The sequence below is a fragment of the Marmota monax genome, unplaced genomic scaffold (genome assembly GCF_021218885.2).
Source record: "Marmota monax isolate L192 unplaced genomic scaffold, Marmota_monax_Labrador192_F-V1.1 WCK01_AAM20220418_F8-fsc00040, whole genome shotgun sequence".
In the NCBI taxonomy this organism is placed as follows: Eukaryota; Metazoa; Chordata; class Mammalia; order Rodentia; family Sciuridae; genus Marmota; species Marmota monax.
In genome coordinates, this window is record NW_026692782.1 from 15,029,409 (window position 1) to 15,046,102 (window position 16,694).

General features: G+C 50.9%; 1 protein-coding gene across 3 annotated transcripts in view; it reads left to right on the forward strand.

Moving 5' to 3' along the window:
- The window catches only part of Dpysl2 (dihydropyrimidinase like 2), a 142,895-nt gene that overhangs the window by 78,184 nt on the left and 48,017 nt on the right, over window positions 1-16,694 (forward strand). The window contains exons 1-3 of one of the 3 annotated variants that reach the window (XM_046447784.2): window positions 1,982-2,319; window positions 5,576-5,664; window positions 7,369-7,553. In XM_046447784.2, the coding sequence (XP_046303740.1) occupies window positions 2,281-2,319; window positions 5,576-5,664; window positions 7,369-7,553 (313 nt within the window). In that variant the 5' untranslated portion in view covers window positions 1,982-2,280. Of the gene's footprint in view, window positions 1-1,981; window positions 2,320-3,559; window positions 3,718-5,575; window positions 5,665-7,368; window positions 7,554-16,694 lie in introns of those variants that run through there. The other 2 variants (XM_058580423.1, XM_058580422.1) reach the window with 2 other exon arrangements.

Consider the following 16,694-nt stretch of genomic DNA (forward strand, 5'->3'; position numbering starts at 1 on the left):
GATCAAACCAGGAGCAAGGAAGTATAACAAGAATATAAAAAAGCAATATAATTAGAGCCATTTTGTTTCAAATTAATTTGAATATCATTATTTACTTGTTTGCCACGTGGGTATTTTTTTCTTGGGTTTTAATAAGACCCTACTCTATCCACCCCAAATCCAAGCTGGAACCTACTGGTGGGATTCCTTGGTAGGAAGGCATATTTTATGTCTTCCGAGACAAATCCCTTATTTGAGTCCAATATTTGAGGATAATCAGTCCACTTTGCTCCTGCATATCAGGTAGTTGCTTCTATTGAACTTTAATGAATTTCCACAGTCCCCTTCTGGGACTTTTGAGGGGAAAGAAATGGTGAATTTTACATCTCTAAGTCTGGGAAGATCGACAGGTGCAGACGCTGGGACACAGGGCCCTCACTAGTCCTAGGATGATCCTAAATTTATCCAGCTAATCTTTCCTAAGCGAGTGTGAGCTGATTAAATAGATTGAGTGCTGCTTGCTGGCCTAGATCATGTAGGAATCGCATGTATTGTGATCCCAAGCAAGAGAAGCCCCACAGTCCAGATGTTTGTCATTGTACCCGCCTGGGGAACCTTCCAAAGGGGGTGGCCTGGTTAGACTGCCTGGGACTCACTGGGCCAGCTCTTTTCTTCCACAAGGATTCTGAAGGTAGAGCATCACAGCAAAGCCAAGGGCTCCCAGGCCGGTTCAATCGGGTCACGGAGAGACCTTGAAAGCCGGTTAAGTGCGACTCGACTCCGGTTGGGGATTCAGGGTCTTTAACTCTTGAGATTAGAGGTTTTCTCCACGACCATTTCCCATTCCTTTGGGATTTAAGCTCTCTTTTTTGTCCCTCTGGCTTCTTTCCAGCTCATTTCGCTTTCTGCCTCAAGATGCTGTGCGGGGCGCCAGCTAAGAGCGCCGCGAGGCCTTAGGGCTCCGCGGACGCTGGAATCCCAACAGCTTTTCCTCCACGGATCTGTAGGCACCAGCGAACGCCCCCTGGCCCAACTTCCCCAGGGGCTCCGGGTGGGCGTGGCCATTAAAGAGGGGACACAGGGGCCTACACAGGGCCATTTACACTTTCACAGACTGTGGCCTGTTGGCACAAAAGGCTCTTTCGGGGTGGGGCTTCCCGTGCCCCGCGGACCGAGGCCTTCCCGGATGCCGCGCGCTTGCTCGGGGCTTTCTTTGCAGCTCCAGGCAACAGATGCAGGCAGCTGGCGCTGCCGCAGGCCAGATTCCGTCTTTGCAGGCTCACCTCCCGCCCGCGCCACAACGCACCCCGGAGCGCGACCGGCCCTGGGGCCCGGGCCGCAGCAGCCCGCATCCAGCATCCACTCCGGGGCTGGAGACGGCGGGCGTGGCCGGTGGCGAGCCTGTCGCCGGCTTCCTTTCCCCGCACTCGCGGCCTCTATTCCCCAGCCGGCTGCTGGGCGGAGGCTGAGCAAGTCTTGCTCCAGGCTGGGCGGGGGAGGCCCGGCGCCCCTCCCGGGCCGCGCGGCGCCGGCCGGCGGTGCAGTCGCGCGCTCGCCGCCAGCGAAGCCATTGGCTCGGCGCAGTCACCCCACGCGGGCTGCAGCGGCGGCCTCCGCGGATTGGCGCGCGGGCGGGCGTGTGCGTGCCGCCCGGGCTGCACCGAAGCCCCTCCGTCTTGGGGTTGTGCCCCCTCCCCTTGTTCGAAACGACCACCCCTCCATTGTCCCTGCGTTGCAGATGCTGCATCTGGGGCTGCTGCCAGCCCCAGTCCCGGATGCCCAGGCCCAAAGAAAGGGAGCCAAAGGCGCGTTCCCTGCTCGGGCGCACGCACCGACCGCCGCCCTCAACCGCACACTGCAGCATTTCGCGCTCCGGCGCCGCGCCCCTCCCAGCTTTCCCTCATTTGCATATCCCACGGTTGTGGCCAATCAGTGCTCGCCTCTCTCGAAGCGGATGGCTTTTGCCTGAGAGGAAAGGGAGTGGCTGGCGGCGCATGCGCCGCGGTGGCTGACTTGAACCGAGGCTTTTATTGCTGTAGTTTATTTCCACCCCCTTCCCTCCTGTTCTCTCTCTCTCTCTCTCTTTCTTTTTTTCCGCCCTAGCTGGGGCTGTGTTGGAGGAGAGGAAGAAAGAGCAACAGAGGATTGTATTTGTCCCTTACGTTCCTGAAAATTGCTACCAGCAAGACCAGCTAAACGGTTGTACCTTCTTCAATTCTGCAAAAAGTACCAAGTCCTCTTCCCAGCAATTTTTGCTTTAAAGCTGCCCTTTTGAAATTATTTTTTTTCCAGGAGAGAGAGATGTCTTATCAGGGGAAGAAAAATATTCCACGCATCACGGTGAGTTGGGTACTTGGGAAATGTGCGTTCGGCTAGCAACCTTTTGTGGCCCTGAACATCTAAGGAATTTTTAAAAGAGGGAGATGGAGAGGGACCCAACTTTTTAAAAAAATTTTTTTTCAGTTGCTAATGAAGGCGATAGTAGGGTGGTGGTGGTGGGAGATGCAGTAATAAAGAATTATAAGGCACATAGTTTGCAAGGCATTCAATTAGGAGCGTGAGTACATGGAGATAGCTTTAGGTAGCGCGCCAGATCCGCTGTATCCTTTTATTGTCAGCCCGAGATGCTGCAGTGCTGGCCTGCGGGGTGTAAGCAAATGGATGCCAGATTGAATATGCATGGTTGAAGCTCGATATTGTTCTCCGGGCTGCGTGCTGCGAGGCTGGACTCAGGAGCTGCGATGGGGAGCTGGGGAAATGGATCCTCCCTCCCCGTGTCTTCCGCCCCCACCATAAAGGGCTTTCTGGAGCCTTCCTCCGGCTCCTTGGAAGAAGGGACCGGTTTCAGCCCGAAGGCGTAATGACAGCAGAGGGATGCTGAAAAGGGCAGGGTGTAGCGGAATGATGGGGAAACGGGAAGGGAAATCGGGCACCGTGATGAGCAGGAGAGGAGGGCGGAGGCCCGGGCCAAGGCTTTTTGTTGACTGGGGACAGGTTTTGGGTAGTTCTCTTGTTTTTTTTTTTTTTTTTCCGCCCTCTTTTTTGAGGCTGGGGCCCTGGCAGGGCTCGGGGCTCGCTTTCCTGCGTCTTTTCTGCTTCTTGCGCCACCAGGGAGGCGTCCGTGTTGGCGCATACAAAGCGGGCTGGGAGGGTGGGCGCTGGGGACAGCGGCGAGCCGGGCTCAGAGAGGTAATGGCGCTGCGCGACGCGCCAAGCAGATGGCCCGGCCGGCCCCAGGCAGACAATGATCACAGCGGCCCGAGGTGTGGGCGCTGTTCTGGGGCCTGGAATTGTTGGTTTGTACATCACCGGAAAACCTCCGTGCCTTGAATTCGCGATGCTTCAGGGATGAGCACCGGTTCTTGATCCCACTCTCTCTCCATCTTTTCCTGGAAAAATCTCCCCTGTCCTGTTGTCTGCATCCTGGAATGAAATCCCAGGGAGGGGGAAAGCCAGGGAAATTCATTGTTATATAATGCTGTGCAATCGCAATTGGCCAGCTGATTCCCGGGTAGAACCCAAGGCCAACGCAGGCACCAAAGAATCAAACAGCCGAAAGGTGCTGTAGGGCTGGATTTGGTGTGTGTTTCGCCCTGGTTGTCCCTGTGGCCCCGGGCACCCCTGCTTCCTCTCCATGCACAAGGACACACCCATCCGCAGGAGAGAAGTGGGAACAAATGCGCTGGGGAGGGTCCTGCGCTTGAGATTTTCTGTGATGCGCTGGGTTGTTCAAGGAAGGTGAGTTGAAGGCAAAGACCCCAGATCCCAGAGGAGAGCGCATGGAGCACCCAACGGTCTATGTTCCTGCTGGAGGAAGGAGTCTGGGGAGCTAGGGAGTGGGGGTGGGGAGCAGATTTGCAGCAAGCCCCTGATAATTTGTTGTCTTCTTGAACAAACGAGGCAGTTTGGTTTCTCATTGACGTTGTGGGGAGGAAAAAAAAAATAGGCAAACAATCAAGACCGATTTTTAAATGTGCTCCCCTCCACCCTTGAAAAATTCTGGTTGCATTATCCTAGGACCCATAGCATGTTTTCCCTCCCTCCATCACCATGGCCAGTCTCTTATGTAAGAAGCCTTCTAGAAGGTACTGGAGTGAACAGGGCTGTGATATTTCGCTTTTTTCTTGACATGATGTTGGCTGGGGGATTTGTGGTAATGGCAGGAACAGGTAGGTCAGTGACTAAGGGGCAGGTGGTGAAGGGCAGGGTTTCTCCTGGTCTCCCAGGCAATGGAAGCTCTAGATCTGGGAGAGGAGGGATTATTATAGGCTCAACATCTCCCAGCCTCAGTTTCCCTGTCAAATGAGAATAGAATCTTCTTCCATCATGTTCTGAGGCTGCAACAGCCTGATGTACTTGACAGGATTTTGTAGAGGTATTGCCATTGATCATGATCAGTTTTAGGAATTGTCCACTGTTTCCATTTGACTTCCCAATATCTATGTCAGGATGAAAAAGCCCCTGCAGTGTTCAAAATGAAGATCATTTTGATTTTTAGTATGTCAGAGAAACAAATATGTGGAATGACATGTAAATTTTTTTTCTCTTTAGTAGCTTATAGATATATAAAAGATTTTCTGTAATTTCCTTTTCTTGGTAGCTGATAAATGTAGATGGCACTTGCTGTGAGTATTGTTTTTAGCTTAGTTTGGGTTAACCCTTGTCAAGATGAATGCTGTCCTTTGAGATGTGTTGCTTATTAAAGGGGTAATATATGGCTCAGCTTGTAAAGCTTGAATCCGGATTGAAATAAAATAGGTGCTTATTCACTGAATACACCACCTTCACATTCCATTTCTTCAACAGGATTTGGGATAGCCATGAGGCATAATGTGGCATTTTTGTTACATTCCTGGCCTTCCCATGCCACACAGCCTTTATTTTTTTGCACAAATATCACCAGTTAAAATATAAGTGCATTAGGAATCTATAGTGATGTTAGATTTTAAAATTTGCCATCTCATCTACTTTATCATAAAACTTTTCCTTTTTCTTAACTACATAGTGAAAATGGTGTAATTTCCATAGTCCCTTCCCTCCCTGCTATGCTTGCTGTGATTTGCCTCAAAAATAAATGTAAATATAAAAGGACATTCTGAATTGAAATCTTGTTGTGGCTGGACCAAGTGTGTTTGTATAGGGTATCCCCTGACAACAGACTTTTGGTCACTCTTCCCTGACACAGACCTTGCCAAGACTCTCCTAAGTGTGGGTGTGTTCCCCCCCCCTTTTTTTTTTTTTTAAAAAAAAATGAGGTTTAGCCAAAAGTCATTCAAAAAGTATTGTCTTCTTTATTTGGAATGTTTTCACTGCTCTTTAATCCCCCCCCCCCATTTTCTTTTGCTTTCAGGTTTAAGGTCTAATTGAAAGAGATGGTTGATTTTTGTAGAATAAGCTTTGCCAGTATGTTCTGCCTCATTGGATGATAAATTGTTTGCTCAGTACAGGTTCCCCTTTGTCACCAGAGCTTTCAAAAACTGGCTCATTGGAACATCGTTTCTGAATAGTACAAATGTGTCCTGCATTCATTTAACTTAGCACCTGTGTTCCTCATAGGTCGGCTATGTGTTGTGACTTTACTATCTTTTTGTTTCAGAGTGATCGTCTTCTGATCAAAGGAGGTAAAATTGTTAATGATGACCAGTCGTTCTATGCAGACATATACATGGAAGATGGGCTGATCAAGTAAGTGTGACTCATTATTATGTATATAGTATTTATATACCTCCCATTGATCCCAAGCTTTGGTACCCCTTTACACATGAAGTGTTGAATGTAGTGACTCAAAGAGTGACCAACTTAGTATCTGTTTTAAGTTCCATTTTGATTAGTGGTAATTAATGAATTTTTTTTTTTTGTAATTAATGAATTTGAGAATTCATATTTGCAGATTTCAAAGTTGCGGCCCCCTGCCCCCACCATTATGCCTTTGGTAAGGTCCTATTTTTTAATGGAGGTGACAAAATATCTTCTGTTGTCAGCTCAGATACTTGCTTTAGGGTATGTTGACGGTGTGAAAGGTTTCCTAGAATTTAGTTGCTTGGAATGGACAATCAAAGGGCACAGATGCGGAGTACAGCCTCTCATCAGGATAACCACATCTGCTCCCTCAATCAGGAGTCCAAGTTAGAGGCGCTACAGAAGGATACCAAGTTAATTACCAAGTGCCACAGACAAATTACTCCCTAATCCTGGGGGGAATTTTAGTTTTTATTCTCTTAAGTGGAAACTGTCTCAAATAAGGCTGCCCTTTGTATGTTGTATATTATGTCATGCAGGAGAACAACAGAACGGTTGTGAGTCTGGGTGTTTCTGGACTCTGGCGGGTTAAATGAGCAGAGTGCATACCAGTGTCCTCATGCCCTTCCTACTGGGACAGCTCCCAGGCTCTGGAGAAATAGCACATCTGCTTAACGACAAACACTGCACCCAGTGACATCTTTTAAATAAGCAGCCTTCATCAGGCACTAGCAGCAGGGCAGCCGGAGGAGTGGAAACCTGGATGTGCCCGCTGGCTGGAAGCTCACACCCTGATTTATGAACCGAAAATAGGGTTGAGCATTTCCACATTTAATGTTTTCTCCATGTGTGTTTCTTGTGACAGTCTCAGCTCTGGGCTCTCAAATGCTGTGACTTTCTTGTTCCATCTCCGCTCCCAATTATAAGGCAGCATGATTTGGCCTGGCAGAGGGACAGTGGCCTGGAAGGGAGGAGGCCTGAGTGCTATTTTTAGTCATCACTCATTTGTCTCAGAACTTTAATCAACTCCTCTTTGATTAATTTTTAAGACAGTAGAAAGATATAGTAAAAATATTTTCTTAAACATTGGAAATGAATCATGTCCCCAACATGATGAGTATTTGTTTGTCTGCCTTTATTATCTGAATGGCCAAGCACCTGTTTCCACATTTAAAAATCGAGACCATTATAGTGTTCACTTTTTTCCCCCTTTGGTTCCATCTCCACCCTTCCACCTCTGTTTTCTCTCTATTGAAAAGGATATGGTAAAAATAATGTTTGGAAAATGCATTCAGGTCTGAAGCAAATTGCTATTGGATAATTAGCTCAATGGTGTGTGTTACAAGAAGGTCAGATGACATATGAATACCTTGGGGCCTTGTTACCATTTGACCTTATTGGTTTCTGGTAGCTAATTTGCGAATGGGGCCTCTGGTGCCTTATGTAAATTTTGTTTTCTAGTTTATTTGGCTGCAGCGCCTTTTGTGGGTGAAGGGTGGGGGGGATCTCTGGTATTGAATGATGACAAGATTCTGAAAAGTCCCCGGCACATGGCAGAGGATAGTTTGGAGCTTAGTGAAGATAAGCTGTCAGATCTGATTTGAATCCACATTTTACTGACTGCCCTTATCACCAACCCTGTTTATTTAGGCAAATAGGAGAAAACCTGATCGTGCCAGGAGGGGTGAAGACCATTGAAGCGCATTCCAGAATGGTGATTCCTGGAGGAATTGATGTCCACACTCGTTTCCAGATGCCTGACCAGGGAATGACGTCTGCTGATGACTTCTTTCAGGGCACCAAGGCGGCCCTGGCCGGGGGGACCACCATGATCAGTAAGAAACACCAACTCTGTCACCACCCTTAGAGCCGTGAGACAGCAAATGAGCCTGTGTGGTTGGGTCTCCCTTTGAGAAGCTGATGAACCAAGCAGTGGTTAGACCTACTAAATAAGGGTCTGGGTGGGCTCGCCTTTGTCTTATTTCCTTGCTCTCGCTTTCTGTGGAACTTGGTGTTCTCCAGTTGAATTTGAGCATCTGGTTCTAAGGAATTTTGGTAGGAAGAGAGGAATGGCTTCTTGATTTCTCTACTTGAGGACTTTTATCTTCTTTGACCCCAAAATGTTATTTGGTTGTGAAAGTACAGCGTTTGAAGTCATCTTCAAAGCTACCTATTTTGAGCCTTCACTCATAAATATTTGATTTTGATTGAAAATAAAAAGATTCCTAAGAGTGCTTCCTCTTGGAATAAGGACAGGGTTCAGCAAATAAAATGCCCAGCCAGGAAACTTCTGTTCCACTGAGGTGAAAATCAAATGCGGTAAATGCCCTTTAGCCTGGGTTGGATATAAAGAATTAGGCAGCCCTGCTTGGTGGAGGAGCCACAGATACTAACTGTCCTTTAGATATGAAAACTGCTGGTACCCACGGCCAGGAGCCCTTTGTGTTGCTCAGAGGGCTGTGATGTTTTGGTTCAGCCAGATCCAAGGTCTATTTGCTGGACCCAGCATCGGTGCTCAGTTTGCTTGTGAACAGCCAGATTCCGGGAGGCCTTTTTGCAAATGTCATTTTTGTTTTGAGGAGGTGGGCACACTGCCTGGTGGCCCATCAGGTACGTATTTTAGAAAAGAGATTTTTTTTATCCAAGAGTGAAAGTCAACATGCTTCCTGTCTTATATGAAAAGCTAATAGTCTGGTTCAGAAGAGGGTCCAAGTGGAAGGAACTTCACCCCCGAGAGAAGCCAGAGTTTGTATCTTTCAGTGATGGTCTTTTTGACCTGTGGTTTCGAGGTCTGTCTGGATGCTTTTTTTTCTGTCTTTCCTGAGCTGGAGCAGCATTGCTCTGCTGTCCCCTCCCACTTGGAATTTCCCTGCATTTTAAATTGCAAGCTCACTCCCTGCTGCCCTCCCTGTCCCGGTCTTCAGCTCGGAAGCATCGGGACAGTTCTTTCCTGTTTTGCCTTCCTTCTTACCATGAGACAGCCTCCAAGGTTGAGGCTCACTATTTCTGCCTAGCTCCAGGCCTTGCCTTCTAGATTGTGGATGCCATCCTTTGGGGGGCCCTTTGTGCACACCCCAGGACTTGGGCCAGTGCGGGAGGCTGCCGCTTGACCGAGTGGGCCTTTCCTCCCTGCCTCCAGGGTGGTCTGGAGTCCCACCTGAGTCAGGAGGAGCATAGACCATTTCAGGGTCATCCAGGAAGGTCCACGTCAAGGTGATCTGCCTCCCTTCTGGGTGCAGACGTTGATCACAGAGGGTCAATAAGCCGTAAGTAATATTTCTTGAGTGAGTGGTTGGTGACGACTGTGGTTGGAGGAGTTGCCTGGCAGGAGCCCACTGGTGTAGGGGAAATGCTCCCAACTGGAAGTCAGCAGTCTGGTTCCCTTCCAGCTCTGCCTTGCTGTGTGATCTTGCACAGGTCACCTCACTTCTCTGTGTCTTAGTGACTCATCTGCCCAGTGAAGGATTTGCTGACCTGGTAGTCCTCTGCAGCTCCCCCATTTGGTCAGGCTCTGAGCTCAGTGAGAGATTTTACCTTAATGCACTTTTCTTGGCAGACGCCGAAGGGCCCTGTTACTTGAGAGGCCCTGTCCTCTCCTGCATTCCTGCATGTGTCTCTTCAACCCTTGCACTTGGCCGTGCTTTGGCCCCTTGCTCTGTTTCGTGTCCCTTCCTGCCTGCCTTCCCCTGCCACAGGGGCACATCCCTTTTGGCTGCCCCCCAGCTTCTTGTGGCCTTCTCCCCCAGAGGCTGTGGGCTTCTTTCCATTCATCCAGGTGGGTTCCTTCTGGGCAGTAATGAGAGGCATCTCATTCCAGGGCTCCTGGAACAGTCGGCAGATGGCCCCATGGGCAGATGGTCAGGGGAGCGAGCAGTCCAACCGGCTGCTGGGCCTGCTTGCAGGGAATGCGAAGGCGTTGAACTCATGGCTCCAGGATCAGTCGGTTTGGCTAAGGAGTGGGGGGATTTAATGAGCGAGCCTCCCAGAACGTGATCGGAGTCACACACTCAATTGAGGCAGTGTGCGCAGGGGCGTCACACCCCAAACTCCACTGCTTTTGTAGCCTGTGAGAAATATTAGCCACTCCTGCAAATAACCCCTGTGGTTGCTGACCCGTGTAGGATTCCCATCCGCCCGCCGTTCCCTCGGAGGGGAGGAGTAGCAGTACAGATGAGAAAATCGGGATTTTTTTTTTTTTTTTTCTGTTTTCTGCTTTCTGTTCATGCCTTGTGCATTGCCTCAAGTCAGTGAGTGGCCGGGGCTTACTTTATAGAGAAGGAGGCTTGCAAAGAGCACTTATTCAGTCCAGCTTGGTTGGTACGGAGAAGCTGCTTCTTCAGGGAGACCACAGCGCCTTGAATGCTTGTTGGAGCCAGGAGGAAAGGCTGGGGGAGTTTTGGACACATTCAAGTGCAAACTCGATGTGCCCACGGCTACTGCATAAAAAAGCAGTAGAAGGAAATTGGTACGAAGACCACCTGCACCGCCTCCTTCTCGTCTGTCTTTCTCCACACCTTGTCACCTGCCCTGGCCCATGTGTCTTCTCCTGTCCCTTTGCTGGCTGTATGTCTCCCAGGTCCACAGACCTTAGAGGTTCCATTTCTGACTGCCATGGCATTACCCATGAGGAACATGAAGCCAAATGTTCCCAGTTTGAAAAAGGTGACATGTCAGCAGCAGAAAATAATATTATGGCCATCAAACAGAACCTGCTACGGAGCTGCCCAGTAGGATCTTTGTGAGGGCCCCGGCGCAGGGCATGGGAATGCCATTCACCTTTCTGTGGGTGGGTGGGGATCCCAGACTCAGCCTGCAGGTGCGTCCAGACTGGCCCAGGGGTCACACAGGTGGTGGGATGTTGCTTGGGGAAATGCTGTGGACTCCCCCCCTCCCAAGGGCTTTGTGATCATCAGAGTTGTTAGGATCCTGGAGCCTCCAGGAAGCAGGTGGGAATGGCTGCTTCCATTCTGCAGAGGGGAAGACCAAGGTCAGGTGTCAGTGCATCACTTGCGGACACATTCCCCGTGCCCTGGGGAAGGTGGCAGGCATGATGCACAGCTGCAGCCCTGGCCCTGCCACTTCTGGCTGTGTCACCTTGGCCTAGGTTGCCTCATCTGTGAAGTGGGGACAGTTGCCACAAAGATGGACTGTGGCTGTGTCAGCACGGTCCCTGTCCTATGGGAAGCACTGAGATGTGGCAGTCATGGTCAGCCCATCTTGTGGGGACCACCAGCCCCATCTCTATGACCTACCAGAGCTCTACTCTCCCTAGAGAGCCAGAGGAAAAGAGGCCGCAGCTGCCCAGGGTGTGGCCTGAGCATTCATGTGTTGTCCGGGTGTGGGTGTGGGTGTGGTCAGTACCCTGTGCCTACATAGGTCAGGTGTGTGTGTAGGGGTGTGTGTGTGTGTGTGTGATCTTAAGAGATTCTGCTTCCTGGGTCCTGCCCCACCTACTGAAGCGGCAGATCTGCCGGTGGAAACCGTGAATCTCTTTTAATCTGGCACTTGTTCGAGGCACCCGGGACACTGTTTGAAAGGACAGTAGACCCTTGGTCAGAACAAGAAAATTTGAGGGGAGACTCACGGTGGCTTTCTTTGCTTTCTTTTGCCTGATCTTTTCTCTGGCAGCTCTGGCCAGGTCTTGCCAGTTCTTTTAACAGGTGGCAGAGGGTACACACCTGTGTGGTCATTGAATGAGATGCCATGTAGCTCAAGTCCAGAACAATTTTGATTATACTGTGAGCCAGATCCTGATGGAAAGGACAGAGAGAACGAGATCGAGTGGTCCCTGGGTGTCTGGGGAGGTGATTCCAGGAGCCCCGTGGATACCAAAGACTGAGGATGCTCAAGTCCCCACATAATATGGCCTGGCAGGTGCATGGAACCTGCCCACGTCCTCCTGCATACTGAAGTCACCAGATTATGCCTATGCCTCGTACATGTCACACTGTGTTCTTTAGGGACTAAAGACAAGCTCAGCACAGGTGCAGTTTTTATGAATATATTTGATCCGTGTTGAGTTGAATCTTTGGACACAAAACCTACGGATGCTGAGGGCTGACTGTGGCTCTCAGGAGTCCGTGCCAGATCTGTGCGCTCTGGATCTCCAAGGATTAGGAGTCACTGCTCTGAATGTCATTTCTGTCCACCTGAACTCCAGTCTGTCCCGAGAAGTGCAGAGTCCAGGCACAGACACCCAGGGGGACGTCCTTGTCATACTGCAGAGGTGGGAGGGGTGTCTTGGTCATGATGGGGTGAGGAGGTGCTGTCACACAGGGCTGGAACTCTAGACCTGAACTTCTCTGTGCATCTGCCAGGATGTGTCTTTGGTACCTTCATTCACCTGTCCCCAGGCATCTCTCATCCTCTTCTCCTGTACCTCTGTGGTGCTGCCAGCCTCCAGTCCCGGAGGGCTGTTGCCACGTCATGCTTGTGAGTCTTGTCCCATGTTGTCTTGTGCACCTATTCCTTGGCACCCCCGAGTCTGCGCTTTGCCTCTTACTGAGGGCCCTGCTCCTCGGGGATCCTCTGTGGCTGGGCTCTTCCTCCAGCACACCTGCGCTCCTGTTTCCTCTTCCTCTGAAACCTTCAGTGGCTCCCTCTTGCTTGGAGAATGCAGCCCAGCGTCAGAGTCCCTTGATGTGGCTTAGTCCTCGTGTCCAGCCGTGACTCATGTCAGCTCAGCCAGCGACGCGTTGCCTTTTCTGCCCTTTCCTTATTTCCCATGGAGCTCAGCGTGGGTGCTTCCTCTCAGGCTCCTTCTTAGCCCTCTTCCTGGTGATCTCCTGATGCCTTTGTACCTGGGTAGACTTTTATTTATTTTTTTAATATATTAGGCATTAAATGCAGGGGTGCCTGAGGACTGAACTACACCCCCAGTCTTATTTCTTTATTTGTTTTGAGTCAGTCTCACTAAGTTGTTGAGGGTCTTACAAAGTTGCTCAGGCTGGCCTTGAACTTGCAATCCTCCTGCCTCAGTCCTGAGTCACTGAGAATATGGTGTGCACCACCGTGCCTGGCAGACAATGAATGGGCTTTTATCCCTTGGCCCTTGTGGTCATTCGGGGCCCCCCCTGTTTTGTTTTTGTGTTCCCCACTCCCCCCACGCAGTGTCTCAGTGCTGAGAGGCACCCATTGATACCCAGGCTTGAGTGAAGGAATCCTCCCATGAATCTTGGTTTCCTGCTTGGCTGGTGGGTAGGGAAGGAGGGTGTATGTGTCTGATGTTAACAGTGGCTGCTCCCTCAGCAGTGTCCCCTTCTGCCACAGCCCCCTAGTTCTGGGGTCAGCTCTGTTAGCAGTTTGGGAGGGAGACAGAAGGGGAAGTCCAGAGCCCAGGCTTCCACCTGGTTGGGATGGGCAGCCCCTCTCTCTAAACTGCTCTTGCAAAGCGCTGGCACTAGCCGCGCGCTGTCACACTGGTCCTCCTAGGGCTTGCTCTCTGAGCGCAGCTTTGGGTGGAGAAGTCACGTGCCCCAGCACCCTGTGAACTCAGCAGTCCTTCCCAGAACGCTTTGGGCTGGTCCCAGGTCTCTCTGTGAGCCTCGCCTACGGAGGCAAGAGGCCTGGGAGGGAGGCGAGGAGGCTCCCCGAGGAGACGTGGCTCAGGGCCCCGCTGCGGTACATCTACTGCTTGTCATTTTTTCATCCATGTGGCGTCTGGGATTGCTCCCTGTTGGTGACAGGCACACATGTGTGAACACACACACACTGTAATATGGATGTGTCTGTAATTGATACTTTGATGATTCCCTTTGCAGCATTCGTTTGACTGGGGTTAGAAAGTGTTTACTAAAACACCCGACCACATCAGACCAAGTTTCAAAGTCCAGGACCGAAGTTTTCACCACAAAATCTGCCTGTGGTCTGGCGATTAGAAAGCCACGTTACCCGACGGGCTGCTGGGTGGGCTTTCCCCTCTGCTCCTCTCATCTCCCCAGGCCCTGCATGGAGGGGGTCCCACGCTTCGCCTAAGCCTTCAGCAGGCAGACCCACGGGGCTAGGCCTGCTCAGGTGTCCTTTGTGAATCTCAGTCCTAAATGCCTGGACTGGACGATTCTGCCCACTCCCTGGCGTAGTTTGGGCTGAATACTGGATACTGATATGGCTGGTGGGTAGGGAAGGAGGTCCCAAAGGTCCAGCCCAAAATGCTTTCCCCGTGAAGGGGGTTGTTGTGTTGGGCTTGACTGGCCAACGGGGAAGGTCAGCGGGCATTATGAAGCCTTTCCAGAAGCAGCGGCATTTCTGTGTGACTCTCTAGACCTTAATTCATGGACATCAGGCAGTTCCCGTAATCCACGGGGTCTTCCCCGGACCCTGGTCCTGAGAGCTGGCAGTGCAGCTTTGGGAGTCAGGCCAGCTCACGAAGAGTGCGCCTTCATTTCTTGAGATATCTGTATCCTCCTGGCCCTTCTTCTCTCTGGCCCTTCTTGGGGGTGTGGCGCACAGAGCTTGGAGGATCTCAGTTCTCAGATGTTTCCAGAGCCTCTTGTCTGGTTTTCCCTGGAGTGGGTGTTCAGACTATTGGGAAGTTCTCATCCATCCTCCCTCCTGGCCGGAACGGCAGCTAGAGCATCAGATTCTCAGTGACCAGCATCCCAGCTCAGGGTTCCTCGTTGCTGGACAAGGGCTCCATGACACGCGTCCTGGGCTCCCCTTGCCCTGTGTCCTGGCCGCGTGAGCTGGGCACAGACTTCTGGAGGCAGGGCTTGTGCTCCCTCCATGTTGACATGGCTCTGGTGTGCATGGGAGCTGGCCATGCTGGGGGCCTGACAGGCCACTGAGTGAGTCTGACAAGAGCCCTGGCCCAGTGCTCCTTGTGCCCTTACAAGCTTTCACACTGTCCCGGGCAGCCTTTCCCATGCAGCCTGACAGGGCGCCCTCCAACTGACACCTGGGGCTGATGGAGGCGGAGCTGTGCTGGCTGGAACGATGGGTGGAGGTGGTACGGTGGGAGACCCCCGTCCTTCCCCGTCTTCCCTTTCTGACTGGAGAATCCTAGGGTTTGGGGTGTGCGGTAGGAAACCACCACATTCCCTCACTGCCTTTCTCCATCGCTTACCTTCCCTCCACAGCTTGGCAGTGTTCCTGGTCCTGGCCAGTGTCAATGTTGAACTGTCAAGGAGATGGAGTTCATGAGACAGGGTGTCTCCAATTGGTCACTTAAGAAAAGTCCTCACCACGCTGAGTTTCCAGGGCTGTCCTTCAACGTCCCTCCTTCTGTTCAAGAGAGGAGCTGGGTTGCAGCACCCATTGTATTTCCCCTATGTTTTGGCCATTTTGCTTTTCACATGAAAATCTGTCAAGGTGAGCTGTAGGCCTTTCTTGAAAAGCACGAATGGAACCCAGTGTTCAAGAGGGAAATCAAGCACCCGAGGGCGTGGTGTGCGCTTCTCACCCCCCACGGCTCTGGACCTCAGTCACTGTAGGAAGGGCCTTTGTCTCTCTTCCCTCCTTTTCCCCTTCTCTGATTCTTCTCAAGAGATGACTGCTTCTATCTCTGGGTTTGAGGGCCCTGCCTCTAACTTGCTGCTATTGTTGGGTGAAGCCATTTGCCCAAATTCCTGGCTTTGAGTCGGCCTCCACGGCCTGGGTTAATGATAAAGGGGAATCACAGTGAGTAGGAATTAGAGTTCTTTCTGGTTAACCCATTTGGGAGGCAGCTTTCTTTGAATGTGACTAAATGTTCCCCTAATGACAGAGAGGATGCAGCTGGGGGTTGGGTCGCGGTGGCCGAGGCTCCTCTCCAACGAAGGAAATTTTGCAATGAGCTTGGGCACTCACTAAAAACCATGGCTGCCTGTTAAAACCCCGGGAGAGTTTTAACAAAATACGGAGACCAGAGCTTCTGACCTAATTGTTCTAGGGAGGCCTGACATTTTGGTACTTTTGAAAGTTCCAGGTGATAGCCAGGGTTAAGAACCATGGATCCCAGAGCTTGGTCCAGTGTTGGACTTCCGGCAAAGCCGAATAAGTGTTTGCCAAGGTTTTCCAAAAGCGAGTGGTGGCCTCTGCTCTGTGACCCCTGCTCTGTCTTGTCCTCTTTGCAAAGGGAGAGGAGGATCACAGTGTTGTGACCTGGGGCGTGCAGGCTGGGGCTGAGCAACCCTCAGTTGCTGACCTTGGTGTCCCAGAAGATCGTGCTGGGCTAATTCTCTGACAGACACCGTTTAGGACTTGCAGTCAGTGGGGCCAGAGGCAGTGAGAGGAAGAGGGCTGGGTGTGGTGGGACGGGAGGGGGCTGAGGAGAAAGTGGAGCTGGACCAGGCACTGCTGCCCCAGGCCACCTGCCGGCAGCTCTCTGAGAAAACCCTCTTGTCTTTAGGTTGAATCAGTAATGTTTATGACCTAATCTCCCTCTAATGATAGGCCAGGACTGGAATCCTTCCTTGTGGGGAGCCTGTGAGGAAGAAATTAAAAGATGCTGGTAATAACATGGCATTAGGGACTCTTAGGGTGACCATGCAAATCTTCTGGCCCAGCCCCTCTCTTGCAGCTGGGTGGAATTCGCTGGGCCTCGCGCGCTTCAGAGGGTGAGATCGCAAGCCACACAGCAGGCTGGGGTGGGAGAGCTCCAAGAAGCAGATTTAAGTCCAGTTTTCCTTTCTAGTATTTTCTGTTTGAGAGCGAGTATCCTAATGTATTTCCAGATGGAGATAATAAGACTTATTTCTTGGGGTTATGTACAGAGTCAATGAGTTTATTTACTTATTTTACATACTATTTAAAAATGTTTGTTTTGACACTCTGATCTGTTTTATCTACTCTGTCCATCATCCATCTATACTGTCTTAGTTTGGGTGATTGTATACATTGTGTGGCTTTTGAACAACAGAAACTTATTTCTCATGATTCTGGGTGCTGGGAAGTCCAGGATCAAGGCACCTGCAGATTCGGTGACTGGTGAAGGATCACTTTTCAGTTCATAGACACCTGTCTTCTCACTGTGTCCTCACTAGGTAGAGGGTGAAGGTCTT